At 37.0% G+C, this 15864-nt stretch overlaps 1 protein-coding gene across 2 annotated transcripts in view; it reads left to right on the forward strand.

The window, feature by feature from the left end:
• LOC125690752 (ras-related protein Rab-10-like) overlaps positions 1-11224 on the forward strand; it is a 30621-nt gene extending 19397 nt beyond the window's left edge. For both annotated transcript variants that reach the window (XM_048939472.1, XM_048939471.1), the window contains 2 exons: positions 1976-2077; positions 10868-11224. In XM_048939472.1, coding sequence (XP_048795429.1) covers positions 1976-2077; positions 10868-10942 — 177 coding nt within the window. In that variant the 3' untranslated portion in view covers positions 10943-11224. The remainder of the gene's footprint in view (positions 1-1975; positions 2078-10867) is intronic.
• Positions 11225-15864: the final 4640 nt, after the last annotated feature.

Below are 15864 nucleotides of genomic sequence, written 5' to 3' on the forward strand. Positions count from 1 at the left end.
TGATGAAGTTTACCCAACTGTGCTGAAGAAGCTGATCAATAAGATTGAGGCCTCTCAATCATTTCTGAAAAATCATGATGCTTGTTAACTAGACAAATGCTAGTATGACATCTGTGTTTGAAACAGAAGGGAAAGAAGGAGGGTTCACAGGACTACGGTCAATCAGCCTTCAATCCATGAGAAGGATTGTGTCATCAAATCCTTTTCCATCCATTTAAAGGACAAAAAGATGATTTGGCTGAATCAACAGAGGGTAAATTTTGCATTGCCAGCTGATTGCTTTTTATAAGACCAGAAAATGTGTGTGAACAGAGGAATAATGGTGGTTTGTAATATATTTTGAATTTAGGCTTGTGGCACTTGGAAGCCAGGAAATGTGAGCAGGACATATGGGCCACGAGATGGAATGAAAATTGGCTGGACTACTTGATGCAGTGGGTAGCAATTTAAGGTCATGTGTCTAGTTGGTGGCTAGTAAAGGACAGAGTACAGCAGAGGTCTATGGTAGGACCCAGATTATTCAACATCAGTGACCTGATGACAGAACAAGATGTTCATTGCAGTCTACTTGAGTTTAGAAATAGTCTCTCTTAAGAAATGTATCAGGTAGCATCTTCATTTTCAAAACTATATTTTATTATAGTATTTTGGAAAATAAACCATTTTGCTTGCTTTTTTCCTACCTTAATATCATCCTTACAATGTTTTAATTAAAATATTACACTCAAATTCTTGTACTTGCATGTCTTATTTTTGAATTCTCGTAAGGTGCCAGGTTTATTTTATTTTATTTTTTTTTTTAATTTTTTAGGTTATTTCTAAAGTTCATTGAAAGCAGTTATAACTGGCAATTGTAGAATGGCTTAGGCTTGAAGAGACCTTAAAGACCATCTAATTCCAACCCCCTGCCATGTGCAGGGTTGCCATCCACCAGACCTGGGTGCCCAGGGCTCCCATCCAACCTAGCCTTAAATACCTCCAGGGATGGAGCATCCACGGCTTCTCTGGGCAAGCGATTTAGACTTTTTATCCTAATGAAGAGCCTTCCAAACAAATTAAGTGGTTAGTATACATTATGAGCAGTAGGAGTGTTTTCCTTGATTGGGATTGCTTTCTCCAGATGTGTACCAAGAGGGTATTACAAAGGCAGTAAATAGACACTCCTGTTATGGTTCTTCTGGTGGATATTCCTCCCACCTTGGTCTTCTCCCTTGGGAGGCAAGAGTCAGCTGTTTTTTCTCCATGTATTTAACTGTATAAATTAAAATAAGTTCAAGACCTGGAAAAGCTGTGATTTTTGTAGAGTTTTTTTAATTCTTTATGCCAATATATTACCTAACCAACTGTAAGAGAGGAACACTGGAATTGAGCGAAAACAAGCAAATTAAATAAAATTAGCCAATATAAAATCTATGCTGCCAATTTCCTCTAAGCATTTTCATTATTCACCTATTACCATAATATATTTTCACGTGCACATCTGTTCTTTGCATGTTTGTTATCTCTGCCCTTTTCTCTCTACTTGGTGAAAAGCTGCATCTCTTTTTCTTTATTCCATCATGCCCGCTTTTCTGTATCTTTTCTCAAATTTTTACCTGTCCTTTTCTGCAAGCATTCTGTGAATTTCCTGTAAATACTTGCCTAGGAAGTGATTCATTTTCTAAACAAATGAAGACCTTGAGAAAAGATCCAGTAGAGAGTATCCTTACTTGCAAGTAACAAGTTTCAAAGCGAGTAACTCATTTGGAAAATACATAAATTTAAAAAAAAAAATATTTAAGACATATCTGAAATTTATAAACTGAGAATAAATACAGTGTAATTTATTGAGCTGACGTTTTCTTAGTCAACGTTTATTTTTAAGAACTGTCAGAAGCACCTACACATCTATTGCTATTAGTATTAACAATTTTTCTTTCTATTTTTCTAAAGACTGTTCATCCCATTGCCAACTTTTTTTTTTTTTTTCCTCCAGCTTGCTTGGGAACATGGGATACCCTTTTTTGAAACCAGTGCCAAAGATAACGTGAACATTGAGGATGCATTTTCAGTTTTGACTACGGAAATACTGGAAAAGGTAGGATGAGAAAAAATTAAAAGGAAGATTTCAGGGGTGGAAGTACAGGATAGCTTTAGTGAAGAACAACTAGTGCTGGTTTTGCAGTGATATTTGGGAGGATCCTGTATCTGTAGACATACAGGGAGAGAGATCCAGAGAAAGAATTGTAAGAGAACAGAGGAGAACAGGTACAATATTGCTCAAGGAGAAGATAAAAACTCAGGAAAGCTGCATTTGTGGCTTTTCTTTCCATACTTCATACTAAGGGGTTACAGGATAATTCCATTTCTGTGCCAGGATAATTCCCTTTTTTCTTTAAGTTTTGTCAGAATGTGCACACTGTTATCAGGCAACATATTCATGAAAGGAGTGGACATCTTATGTTCAACAATTAAATGTTTCATCCAGAAATCATAGCTGTTTGTTTGGTTGATTTACACTAGTGCTTTTGAAGTTACTAGAATCTAAAGAGCTGAGTTAATTAGTAGTAGAATCAATACTGTAGCTGTTGCAGTCAGCATCTTTAACTACCTAGTTTGTGTTGGTGAAAAAGGTCCTTGCTACTCAGGGTTTCCGTACAAAAAATCTTGTGTGGGACTGAATTATTGTTAATTAGCTATGAAAATGTTTTGCATCACAATTTATTTTTCGACAGTAGAATATTATTTTAGACATTAATGGATGTTCTTCATGCAGTGCATTATCACTGCCATTCATCACCAATATCAGTTATACAAAACTAGCCTTCCATTCTGAATACTCTTGAAGTCATAATAAAGATAAACGAGCAAAATTACTGACAAAGTCACAACTTGCAGTGTTTTCATTAAATAGCCATAGGGGATGGTCAGGATAGTAGCTGCGGGCTGGACTGCTTCTAAATGAGGGTCTTATTCTATCATACAATAACACTACTTTAGTATAACAACAATAACAAAACTTTAGTTTATTGGGTTGTTCTGTTTTGTTTTTGATATATATGATTTTAGTTCCCTTAGCATGAGAATAAACTTGGCAACTTAACTGCCAAGTGTTATTTAGATGATGAGGACAATGACAAGTCTTTGAATAGCTGGAAAAAAATAAAAAATAAGATAACTGAGTTTTCTTGTAAATTAAAAAGATATTTTCTACTGTAAATAAATAATATATTTGTAGTATGAAGCATGAAAACTACAAACCAAAAGCTATGATCCTAGCTGCTGCGAAGACAAATATCTGTGAAGCTATAATCTCTGCACAGTGCATTTAGTAAGATCTGAGAGAATTGTCTGCAGCATTCAGAAATGGTGTTTGGGCATTTCTCACTCCAAGACTGCTTGCATTCAATTTACTTTAAGTGGAGCTTTAGTATTCCTACTAATCTTCATGAAAATCAATAGGGTTTTAGTGTGGCCATGCAAACAAATTTAGACCATTATACTCCAGCATGGAGTATAATTATTAGAACTGCTTGATAATGCAGTCGTACAGTCTACATGCATGCATTTGTGTTGGGAAAATACGTCCTTGGGAATTTTTAAGTTTGTCTGCAGTAATATTTCACTCTAGAAATATTTGCAATCCATATTGGGACCTCAGTTACGATTACTTTGGTGTATAATTTGCAACTGTTTGTGAAAGGAATGTGTTGATTTAAACAAGAAACTCTTTAGCCCAGTTGGTTCTGCCACTGGCCTGAGAAGAATGAGTTCAGAGAAAAAAAGAAAAATCCATCATACAGTTTCATCATGGTTATCAGGTTCAACAAAATAATTTGCTTGTTCATAAAACTGTGAAATCTGAATATACCACTTAAATTTTAACTTCCTGTAACTGATGAAATTGTGAAGGAGAAAAAATGTGGTAGGAAGTGTGACTAGTAACTGTGAAAAAATGACACGACAGATGCCAGTCTAGATCACTTCAGTCACACGTTCACTCTGCAGTAGTAAGATATGTTCATACAGCATTGCACAGCGCTTTGGCACAAGACAGCTGTGTCTTTGGTAGCAGGATACTGTATCTCGTTTACTTCTGCAGTAGGATCATCAATTCTAGGCTAATGAGATGCTTCAGTGGTGGAAGCTTGTCATTGCTTTACTAGTCCCATAGAGGAAACTTGTTTTAAGGAATTTCTTGGAAATTCAGTGCGGCCTTGCTTTTTGGAATTAGGTTGAAGTCACTGAGAAGACAGGCAGACAGGCAAGCTGGCAGACAGTAAACCATTTTCAGATGCATTGTATCGACATTAATCTCAGGACATTCTGGATTTTTGATATGCAGTCTTGTTTGCTATCTACCATGGGCATTTTTTTAACTACTTTTAATAGCAAACGTGTAGATGGGGAAAATCAGCATCTGGAGTTATAGAGGTCATACTGAAATAGTGAGCTTCTTGATTCTTTTGAGATTTAGAACAAGTTGTGGTTCAAATGAGTATTCCCAATTGGAACTAAAAGGTAGATTTGTTTTATCATCATTTTGTGCTGCCTTTTTCTATTTGTAGAATAGATTTAAATCAGTAGAGCATGTTACTTTTATAAGACACTGCTATCTCTACTTTTGAGGCTTTACTTTTATTGGGCTTAAGAGAGGAAGATTACTTCTGTATCTCAGTGATTCAGATAACTGAAGCACTATTTAATTTTTCAGATATTTATAGTCTGTGAAAACCATTCTTTGATGAGCCTCAATGCCACAGCTCTAAATTGCATGGGTAGCCTCATTAAAACAATCAGATGTTATTTGAGAACTTACACTGGTAACAGCTGTGGAGTTATACCAGATTTTGAGAATAGTTAGCTCACAGTTTTCAATCATAACAGTTACTAATAACTGTTTTTTTATTTTATTGGAAGGGCTGTAGTGGAAATGAATGTTAATGGCACTTAAAGACTTTCCTAGAGGTTTTCTTAGACCTGTTGACAAATAACATTTTAATTCATAATTCTTACAAGTCTCAGAGAGGCCTAAACTTGCTTATTAATTGATGACAGCTGTTCCTTAGCAGTGCTTCTTGTTGCCAGTGAACTATTTGTACCTGTGATTCAGTCCTCAAAAAAACAACCAAACCCCCCAAATTACCACCGAGAATGCAGTTACTATTTGCACTTTAGTGTGGTTTGGCTTCATGGCTGACAAGCAGTATTCTTCTCAATTAGCTTTTTAAAAAGTCTTGCAAGCCTTTGTATTTCTCTTTGTGGGTGCAGTGGCTGGTATTTTTCTAAACTGGGAGCAGAAGGATGGAAACTATAGTCAACAAAAGGAAAAAAACAACCAACTGAAGTTCTTGCTCTCTTCTGAAGACAGCTATAAAACTAACGAAACCTTAAATTCTGTCTACCTCCCAAGAGTGATCAACTGCTAAGATTATTTTAATATTATATTAAATAAATACAGATCTTCAGAGTAGAGTCAAAATTCATTTAAGAACTTTCCTGTACAGTTTAGGTTAACATTTAAAGTTTAACAGTTGGATGTAATTTGAGATGAAATGAAAGTAGCAGACCTCAGTTCTGTTTTTCCTTGATCTCTTTAACTTCCCTTCCAAGGCAACAAGATTTTTGAGATAACGCAGTACATCCCAGAATACCCTGCAGATAGAAAGTCTCCAGCATTAGTTCATACTACATTAGACAGAGATAACTACACAGAGACAGAAAATTGCTTCAACCAGCCACTCCAGCTGGAGCTTGCAGCGCAGATACCAAATTTAATGCACTGCAAGACACAAATCCATAGGAAATCAGAATTCATTATTGCCATGGTTCTGGGAATTGTAGTTTGTCCAAAAGATCCCTATCTTAAGCAGTGCGCATTCAGTATTTGTTTATTATCCTTAGTCATGTATGAAGCCCCTGGCTTTATTTGTCCTTTACTTATCTTGTACTGACCACAGAATATTAATTCTTCGTAAGGTTTTTCATAATACTCATAATGCTGTATTTTAGACCTATTTTAGATTTTTAGCTTCATAACCTTCCTAGTGACACTAAGTAGTATGTTCAGCATTGTACACATGGGAACTGTGGAACAGACATTAAAGCAAAAAGGGTAAGTGGTACCAACTCACATAGAGTTGCAACAATGTAGGGCCTAATTTTACTATACAATCTTGTTTAATTCAAAAAAATCTGTTCTGAACATTGAATAAGCCAGACATTGTTCTGGAAACAGTAACATATAATTAGGCCATGTAAATCAAAAGTAAATCATAATGTTTGAGTATGCAGGATGAGATTCTTCTTAGTGTGCAACCTTAGCCAGCAAAAATGACTAGGCTGATGTAGTTGTCTGGAACCACCTACAGTCAATGGAAAGAAACATGTCAGATGATACTCTGTTCTGGAGGTGCCTTTCTCTCTCCACTGATAATAGAGGACTGTGTATAGCAGCCTTTCTGGTTTTATATTATTAAAGTTAAATAAGTTCAAGACCAAACTAAGTGAACACAGTTGACTTGCTTCTGGCATTGACTGACTCTGAGAGAATCATAGAATGGCCTGGGTTGAGAAGGACCTCAAAGATCTTCTAGTTTCAACCCCCCTGCTATGTGCAGGGTTGCCAGCCATCAGAGCAGGCTTCCCAGAGCCACATCCAGCCTGGCCTTGAATGCCCCCATGGATGGGGCGTCCGCAGCCTCTGTGGGCTACCTGTTTCTGTGCATCACCACCCTCTGTGTGAAAAGCTTCCTCCTAATATCTAACCTAAACATCCCCTGTCTCAGTTTAAAAACATTCCCCCTTGTCCTATCACTATCCACCCTCGTAAACAGCCATTCTCCCCACTATGTATGTGCTCCCTTCAAGTATTGGAAGGCTGCAATGAGGTCTCCCCGGAGCCTTTTCTTCTTTAAGCTAAGCAAGCCCAGCTCTTTCAACCTTGACTTTGATCCTGACTTTAACCAAACGGTCGGTGGTGTTGGAGTTTTTTAAAGCATAGTTTTTTTCTTAAGTTTGTAGAATAACTGCAGTACAATGTTGTCATAGTCACATGTTATTAACAGGAGAGGGAGATAGAGACCCATGCTTTGTTAGTGGGTTGGATGTCTTAAACACTGTGGAATAGCAGGTTTTGGGAACAAAGACTTCCATTCCTATCTATTGAAGAAGGTGTTTTGCAGCAGTGTTGTCTTCTCTTTATCCTCTCCTACTCCTATCCCTGCCCCGGAAGTTATCACCTTCCCTGCTAACAATCTGATACTGCTTGTGCCTTGTTGGGAAAGGACTGGCTTGTATTTTGAACAATTTCAAGCCTAGTATTACAGAATACAGAGAGAGTAGGACGCAAGGAAATTGTAGGACTGATCTTAATAATTGAACTGTTGTCTTCTGGCTGTGCAAGTTCAGAAGTACCTTGATATTCATCAGACAAGGTCCTCTGCCGGATGAACTTTGTCAACCATCACTATTAAATATAAACAGAAAGACTGCAGTCATTAACCACAATAATTTTGTATTTAGAGAGGATACATTCCCCAGAGTTTAGAGAAGTTAGAAGAAGTAGTAGCGTCAGTTATAGTCTCTTCTGGTTATTTCTCTAAAACCAGTAGCTTTCCAGCAGGCACTCTGGGTTTGCCTCCACTCTGGGTGGGGCATTTAAATATATAGAGAAAAATTCTACCAAACCAGTGGTGAACTGTGTCTCCAAAATATATAAAAATACTGAGAACTGGTGCCACAGTAGGTAAATCCAGCTTGGCTTAATACTGCTAATCTGAAAAGATTTCCAGCAAGGACCAGGCTGCTGATCTTAATTGAGCTGTATGAATTTATTATGTTAGAAACCATTCAAAGAACTTCCCTTATTTTCTGATTCTATTTCTCTTTGTATACAAACTTAGCTTTATTTACCTGATTAAAAAATAATAATTAGAGGGATACCAGTCATCACAGTCTATCTACAAGTTAGGTATCTATTGTAAGGTAGTGACACAACTTCTGCCTTAGAGCTGGTGATGAGACCAGATGGCTGTGGGGAGTAGCTGATCCTATCTGATTTTCTCCACTGATTCTGCAGGGAGCTTAGAATGCTTAAACAGATGCCTGTCTGTTTGGTGAGACACGTCTGCTGTGCTGAACTAGTATTTTAGCAGTAGATTGCAATGTCTTACTACTGGGTAGAATAGCATCTATTTCTTCAGCTTTATTTTCAACATTTCACTTTGTCCATGATGCTGAAGTGAAAAATTGAGCTTCATACCACTTTGGTTCCTTTCACCTTTCTGCTGTTTTGTTTGTTGGATGCCTTGCAAGGGAAGAGTTTCATTAGACTGAAATGTGAGCTAGGAGAGAGCCCTGAGCGTGGAATGTTGCCTGCCTTGTTCTCTGAGATGGGCAAAATTTGCATACTTCCCCTCTTTAATTTCATGTGAGGAAAGTGCTGCAGCTCTTCAGGGCTCCTTCTCAGCACTATGTGGGATAGCACTCATCGCTTCAGCTCTTCATGCAGGACTCGTAGCATCTCTTCAGGTTATGATTATGCACTTAAATGTGTGCAAAGCACATCTGCTTAAATGAATCCCAAGCCCTTATCTGCCTGATGAAGAACCTGTACGAAAGGCTAATCAAACTGAAGTGATATTTTAAGTCTTCAACATTTACGTGCCTATTAAAACAAATGATTACCTATTCTTTATTTGTGGAGAGATAGTTCTTGTCTTTCTGTCCCAGGTAATTTGTTGTTAAGTACTAGCAGGTAATGATTTTACAGACAGTATGAACAACTTTGTTGTCAAGTAGGTTTTGCCGTTATTAATCACCTATAGTGCTAAGGATCCTTGCTGTATCTATACAGGAGTGGTTTACTGGCTGCCTAAAAGCACTATCCTGCAGTAAAATATTTGCAAATAAAAATCATAAGCATTCAAGGAATACACAACTTATTGTCCTTTAACTGAAAGCATTAAATGAAAACATTCAAGGCTAGACTGGATGAGGCTTTGAGCAACCTGATCTGGAGGGAGGTAGCCCTGCTTATAGCAGGGGGTTGGAACTAGATGATCTTAGAGGTCCCTTCCAACTCAAATCGTTCTGTGATTCTTTGAAATTACTTATAACCTATAACACTTTAAAATTGTCTCTTTCCTTTAAAGTTAAGTAAATTCATCATGAATTCAGAAATTGTTTCAGAATTTTTTTCTATATTTTTCTGTAACACTCTTACTACTTGAACTGGTATTTTTTTTCTTAAGAAAAAGCAGGTGTGAAATGCAAGCTCCTCAGCTTATGTCCGCAGTAATCAGCGCTCAGTATTGCTTCTTGGTCTCAACAAAAGTGCATTCTGAATTTCTTTTTGCACCATTATCTTCCAGATTTTTTTTTCTCAGTGTCTTATCTTTGAACCAGAGTGACGTCACGTTCTTGAGGTGACAAAGGGTTATGTTTGGTTTGATTTTTTTTGGAAAGGATATCATACTTTGTATTTACAATCACTGCTCAAAGACCATAAAATACTGTCTCCATGTAGCACAAGTCCTAATGGCAGCTGCTTGTATTCAAGCGTCTTACAAAGCAGGAAAAAAATGATTTCATGCATCTTCTCCAGAATTTTAGGTCGTGTGAAGAACTGAAGGGGCATAAGACTTACTTTAACATTAGAAAACATTTATTTTCCCCGCATTTAGATTCATCTAAGTAATTTTAGCTGAACCTTTCTGTGGCGTTGTATGTGTAATTACTGGATTTTAAATAATGACTAGCATTGGACTACATTATGCCACTTTCTTCTTCCCCCTTTTTTCCCTGCATTTTGGATATCACGGATTCCAGCTGGGACAGCTGTCCTTTCTGGAAGCTTCTCTGTATTGTGAGAAGTGGTAGTTTATGACTGTTGGGTTTGGGTTGAGAGAGGAATGTGGTGATTCCAGTGGTTGCACTCACTTTTCTGTATATCACTGCATACTTGGTTAACCTACCAAGAGGGATATACAAGAATGGCAAGTAGAGTTCAGACTGTTTTTTTTCAAGGCGGGTGACAATGAATCTTTATGTCATTGTGTTTGAGTTCAGGTTTCGATGTTCATATTTTTAGAGTTCAAAGTTGCAACATTTACTAGTACTGTATTGCACAACTGGTTTTGATTGTTTCTCTGGTCAGCAGCAGTAATTATCTAGTTGTGTTTATTGCCTAAAGGAAGAGTTCTGGTTTTGCTGATTTTAGTTTTTAAATCTGCTTTTGCAATCTGCAAATAAATGTTTTACCAGGACAGAGAGCTGCTATGATAATTCTGTTGTGATAAAGACTGAGTTGTTTCCATTTGGGGCTATTTATGTTTCTTTTTTTGTAATGGGTTTAAGAAAATACAGCAACTGTAGTGAATTTCACAAAATGCAATATATTTTTTATCAAGTAATAGTTTATGCCTTTTTCTAATGGGTACTCTTGACCTATATTTCTCTATTTATTTCAACTAGATCTTTGCATCTCATGCCTAATACTTCAAAGATTAAGGTAATTAATAACAAATCTGTGAAAATTAGTTCAGTCAACAGAAGAACTGGTATATCTTGACCAATTCATGTAAGCATTTACATGATGGTTTCTAGCGTCTCCTCAGAAGACATTACATCCTCTGCCACCTTCAGAGTTAGAAGAGATGTTTGAGGCACCTGTAGAATGTAAATACACCAAGCTGTAACTTGCGGGAGCATCAGTCTCCCTTTAATTTATTAGAAAACTCTAATCTCTTATTTAAATATGTAAGGGGAAAGTGTATCTAGTGGCTTCATCAGGTCTTTTACATATTAAAATATGTGAAAATTCAAGTTTTTCAACTACTGCTTTCCAGTTATCTTAATTAAATGTTTGCTTTTATTTGTTTTACAGAAGTCCTGGGTATTATATGACTTAGATGTTGTGGATCTAAATGAAAGTAAGAAGAGAACCTGCTGTGCATTCTGAAATATTGTTTATTATTTCATTTCCTCTTCAGAGAATATTAACTATTACAAGGGAACATAAAAAAAAATTTAAAAGGGAGTCTGTAAACCCAAAGCACAGAATTTAGGCATCCTTTTTATTACAGAAATGTTGCTGGCAAATATTTTGACATGTTTATATTTTTTTATTTTTAATGTGAATTTAAAACAATCATCTGATGTTTGAATCATTTGCATACAAATGGTTGCACAGGTGAAATCTAAATGTACTATTTTTCTCGTATTAAAAACATGTACTTCAACATTTTTTTGTGCCATTTGTATTAGATTTTTGATTTTCATGAACATCGGCATCACACAGGCAGCCTTTCAATACATGAAATCATTTATACTGTCCATGAGATAACATATGTTTAATCAGCTTATACTCAGTGTAGTCCTGTAAGATGATTTTCTGCAGATTTTTGGTTTTGTTTCTTTGATATCCATTTCAGAAATGTATGTCTTACTGGAAAACTTTTGAACAGGGAAGTTGCAGAGATGATGGCTGAGACAAAAGAATATACCATACACCACAGCATCTGTGGGTTGCTGAGCCTCCCTTAGAAAGTAGAAAACATAAAACAATAGAGTGCATTCAGTAATAATTACCATGCTCATATAGCCTTATCATTCCATAGAAACATTCACATTGGGGTTTAGCAGCATACCTGCATCTCCAAGAGTTCTTTTTGTTGTAAATGATTACTGTGTTAAAAATGTATGCAGTGTTTGTTTGATTTGTATTATTTTCTTAGAGTATAAATACATTAGGGATCTGACTCTGCTCATTTGGATCTGTTTTATATTGATACATAATAGCTTTAATTTCAGGGGAGGATATCACATTTTAGTTAAATTTGAATGAGAGCAGAATAAAGATGCAATTTTCTTTTTCTTCAGTTAGAAGCAAGCAGGACACACAGAAAACAAATGCAAGCTGGGAATTGCTATGGTTATATTGTTTTTTTTGTTTGTTTTGACTGGGAGATGTGATTCTTGATTATTAAATTTAATCATTCTACCACCATTTGCAGAAGAATAGTAGTACTAATAGTACTGTGCAAGACTGTGTGGTAAGCTATCCAGAATAATGAACTCCATTGGCTTAGTGTTCTGGAATGCCATTATGTGAAGTGGGCCTGCTTCCTTTCTGAAGTCTTTCTTCAGCTTGTCTTTTCAATCATATTTAGTGTTGAGACAGTGACCTCAGCTCTCAGGTACTTTCTGAAGGATGTGGGACCAAATATGCCAGAGCGTTCTTTCAGGTTACTGTGCCACCAGTTATTCAGTGTGCTTGCAGAAGGGGAGTGGAAGACAAGAAGGTTGACTTATTTACAGCTGATCCTGAGACTACTCTCCTAGCCAGTCATTTAAACTAGCATTTAGAGCACAATCTTAAAGAACAAAGGATAATCCCTGTCTTAATTACAGCCATAGCAGATGAAGAAAATAGTGCTGGAAGCGATTTTGAAAGGCTGTCTAGTTCCTCCTCTTATCTTTCTCAGATCAGCTGTCCCTGCTGTATTCCAGGAAGATGTTTAAAAGACCTGCGGTGAAGGAGGGGATTTCAATGTCTCCCTGAGTAATGTACAATCCTTACTGAACTGGTTTTGCAGGCAGGAAGTTTCCTAATAACCTCGCCTAACTGCTGCACATGGAAAGCAGGTTTTCTCTTTCCTCTCTATGTACGTACATACCTTTGTGTCCTCCTTTTTTTTAGGCCAGAGAACTCTTTTTTTGCCATTTTCAGTGCGCTGCTTCTTATTTTTGAGTTGCTTTTCAGCTATCCTGGAGTGTAGAACTGAGAAGTTACCAGACTACTCCAGTTTAAATAACCACAGCTGGTGAAGCTAAGCTGATTTTTTTTTTTCATTATCTTACCGAAGATCTCCCTACTTATGCATTCCAGTATCAGCATAATGTAAGATAGCTTAACGTTGCTAACTGTTTAGCATGTGTGATGCGTAATCTCTCCTCTAAGTAACTGGTTTTCTGTCCTGGCACTTATTTGTGCAGTGGATTATTCTGTGTATGTAGAACTTTCTGTTTCTCCTTATTTAGTGTCATTTCATCTTTTCCAATTTGCCAGCATCCTTCTCAATTGTCATGCTGCGCTCCAGCATGGCTGGAACCTTTGCCTGTGTATAAAGCCTTTGCATGTGAATAAGTGTATTCTATTTAGTCATCCAAGATGTTGATGGAAATATCAAATAGCTCTGGATTCAAAACAGATCTCAGTGAAGTCGCAGTCAATACATCCTTTCAACTTGGGAGTACCAAATATTTCAGTATAATTATGCACTCATGCTGTATACTTCTCTAGACCTTATTTTTTCCTTTCAGTTAAGAGCAACTTACATGCAACCCTATGACCCTCACTTTTTCCAGCCTATTCACAAAGCCTGTTACCATCTGCTAGAAGTGATCTAGGTTGTTCTGGTGTTGGTTGTTACTGACAAACCCATGCTGTTACTTCTCATGTATTTACTTTCAATATGCTTAAAAATGGTTGGATTGCCTGTTCAATTTTTTTCACATTTTTTGGGGAAAAGGAGGCTGAGGGGAGACCTTATTGCTCTCTTCCAATATCTGAAAGGTGCTTACAGCAAGAGCAGGGCTGGTCTCTTCTCACTGGTGGCAGGTGACAGGATGAGGGGAAATGGCGTTAAGTTCCACCAGGGAAAGTTTAGGTTGGATATCAGGAAACACTTCTTTACAGAAAGGGTTGTTAAGCACTGGAATAGGCTGCTCAGGGAGGTGGTTGAGTCACCATCCCTGGGTATGTTTAAAAACCGTTTGGATGTGGCTCAGGGACATGATTTAGCAGAGGGTTATTAGAGTTAGGGTAGTTCTGGTTAGGTTGTGGTTGGACTTGATGATCTTTAAGGTCTTTTCCGACCTGAGCAATTCTATGATTCTATGAAACCAGGATTTTTTTAAGAGTAGAAATAAAGAGAATCAGCTTGTAGTGCTTTTTCCTTTCCACATTTTTTCCTTTTCCAGTTTTGTGGAATCTCACTCATTCAGTATTTATTCTTGGTGTTAATCATTTGCAGCTCTAACACGGCTTGTACCCTCTGGGAATTTCATCATATCCACTCTACCAAAAATCTTTTATTTATACAAGTATTTTCCATGATATTTCTTCATTCTTCTGCTTAAGCTGTTAGTCCTTTGTCAGTGGTGCTAGTAGTAAAATCACATCTGCCTTTAACTGAAGACAAAGGTTTAAGACATTAGGGTGTCTCAGTCATCAGTGATTATGTGATAATTAAATAGATTTCTCCCTCTGTAGAATAACAGACCAGTTATTTCCTTGGTCTTCTCACTGCACTTTTTCTTCCAGCTTCCTTGTTATCTTTTAATTCCAGTTGTTTAACATGTTTATTCATAATTCAGTAATTTGACCTGCTTTCTGTTTTCTTTCATGTCATTGAAAAATCTCATGATCCAGCTGAGTTAGTTCACTTCCTTGCCATCTTCTGTACTGACCAAATTCTGCAGTTCTGCCTTCAGCACTTCTGAACTTTAAGCTGACCTGAACTCACACAAGTTTTGCTACTGGTTCTTGGAGTTTGTGTCTCTATTTGGTTCTTCATCCTCTTCCCCACAATGAATATAAATCAATAAAAGAGGGTCAGGTTGGGCAGTAGGGGTTTTGTTGTTTCTCTGTATAATAGGAATTCCTTCCATACGTCATTTAATTTTACTGGGTTTTCTGTTACATTGGCTTAGGTACTATCCGGTCACTGGCTCATCTTAGGGAGGTGAAATATTTACGTTCCCAAACAACAACAAATGTATCAGGTTGCTCAAATCTCTTCAGAATACTTTGCATGAGGAAAGATTTTTATCAGTAGAGCAGGAATAGCATTCTCTTTCAAAACAAGAGATTCACAGTTGTCAACTATATCAAATATTGTTCTCTTTGAGCTCCCCGCTCACCTCAAAGGTTGGCATTTAGGATCTGATTCTGAAATGACCAAAGCATCTCCTATTGTTTTCCACCATACTTGTAAATTCAGCTAATCAGGCCTTTGATAAAGGGGAAAGTCATGAGGGAAGAAGGAATGCCATTTCATAGGTGATGAAAGAAATGCTGACATAAATGGCTTCACACGAATCTTACAGAATGAGGCTTGGAAATCTATTTAGTGTATGCTTTCTACAGTATAAAGCAAGCTAGAAGATTCACGCTAAACTTAGTTTGTTTAATACAGCTCCATTTCCATCGTTTGTGTAGATATGAACTGATGATCACCCTAAATGCTTTAAAAACCATTTTATTGGCAATTGAATAAATACTGTGTTGTTTTTTTTTTTTTCTTCCTGGTACATGAATATGTTAAGAAATCAACATGAGATCCAGTCAGTTCAGAATGCTTTGAAGAATAGGTTTTGGAGTTTTTGAGTCCCTTTGCCACTCCATGTGGCTTTGTGGCTACAATTTCCCATGCATACATAGAAAAAAAAAAAGTCTCTGCTGCCTGAAAGGTACGTGCACAAAAACTGTGATACAGCATAACTGAGGCCCCAGTCCTGGAGCAGATGTGACAACATTCATTTCTCTAAAGATCTGGCGGCTTTGTTAGTATTTTGCAGCACCAGCAGGAGACTTGGGTAAGAGATCACTGAATGACTGAGGCATTGCTAAACATCAGAGAAATGGTTATATCTGAAGTGTTAATTATGCATAAGGTACAGTTAACACAAGAAAGAGTTGTGAGATTCTATGTTCTAGTGATTTGAATACTTTGTATGCAGTAGTAAAACATACTTCAAGAAGGTTCAGCTGCAGTACAGGTAGGACACGTTACAAAGTCAATTTAAGAGCTCCAGTAGAACAGTTAAATAATAATAGGCTTTACAATTTATTTTTGCTTGTAAATAACTAAATGAAAT

This window comes from Lagopus muta, chromosome 3 (genome assembly GCF_023343835.1).
Source record: "Lagopus muta isolate bLagMut1 chromosome 3, bLagMut1 primary, whole genome shotgun sequence".
Taxonomy (NCBI): domain Eukaryota; kingdom Metazoa; phylum Chordata; class Aves; order Galliformes; family Phasianidae; genus Lagopus; species Lagopus muta.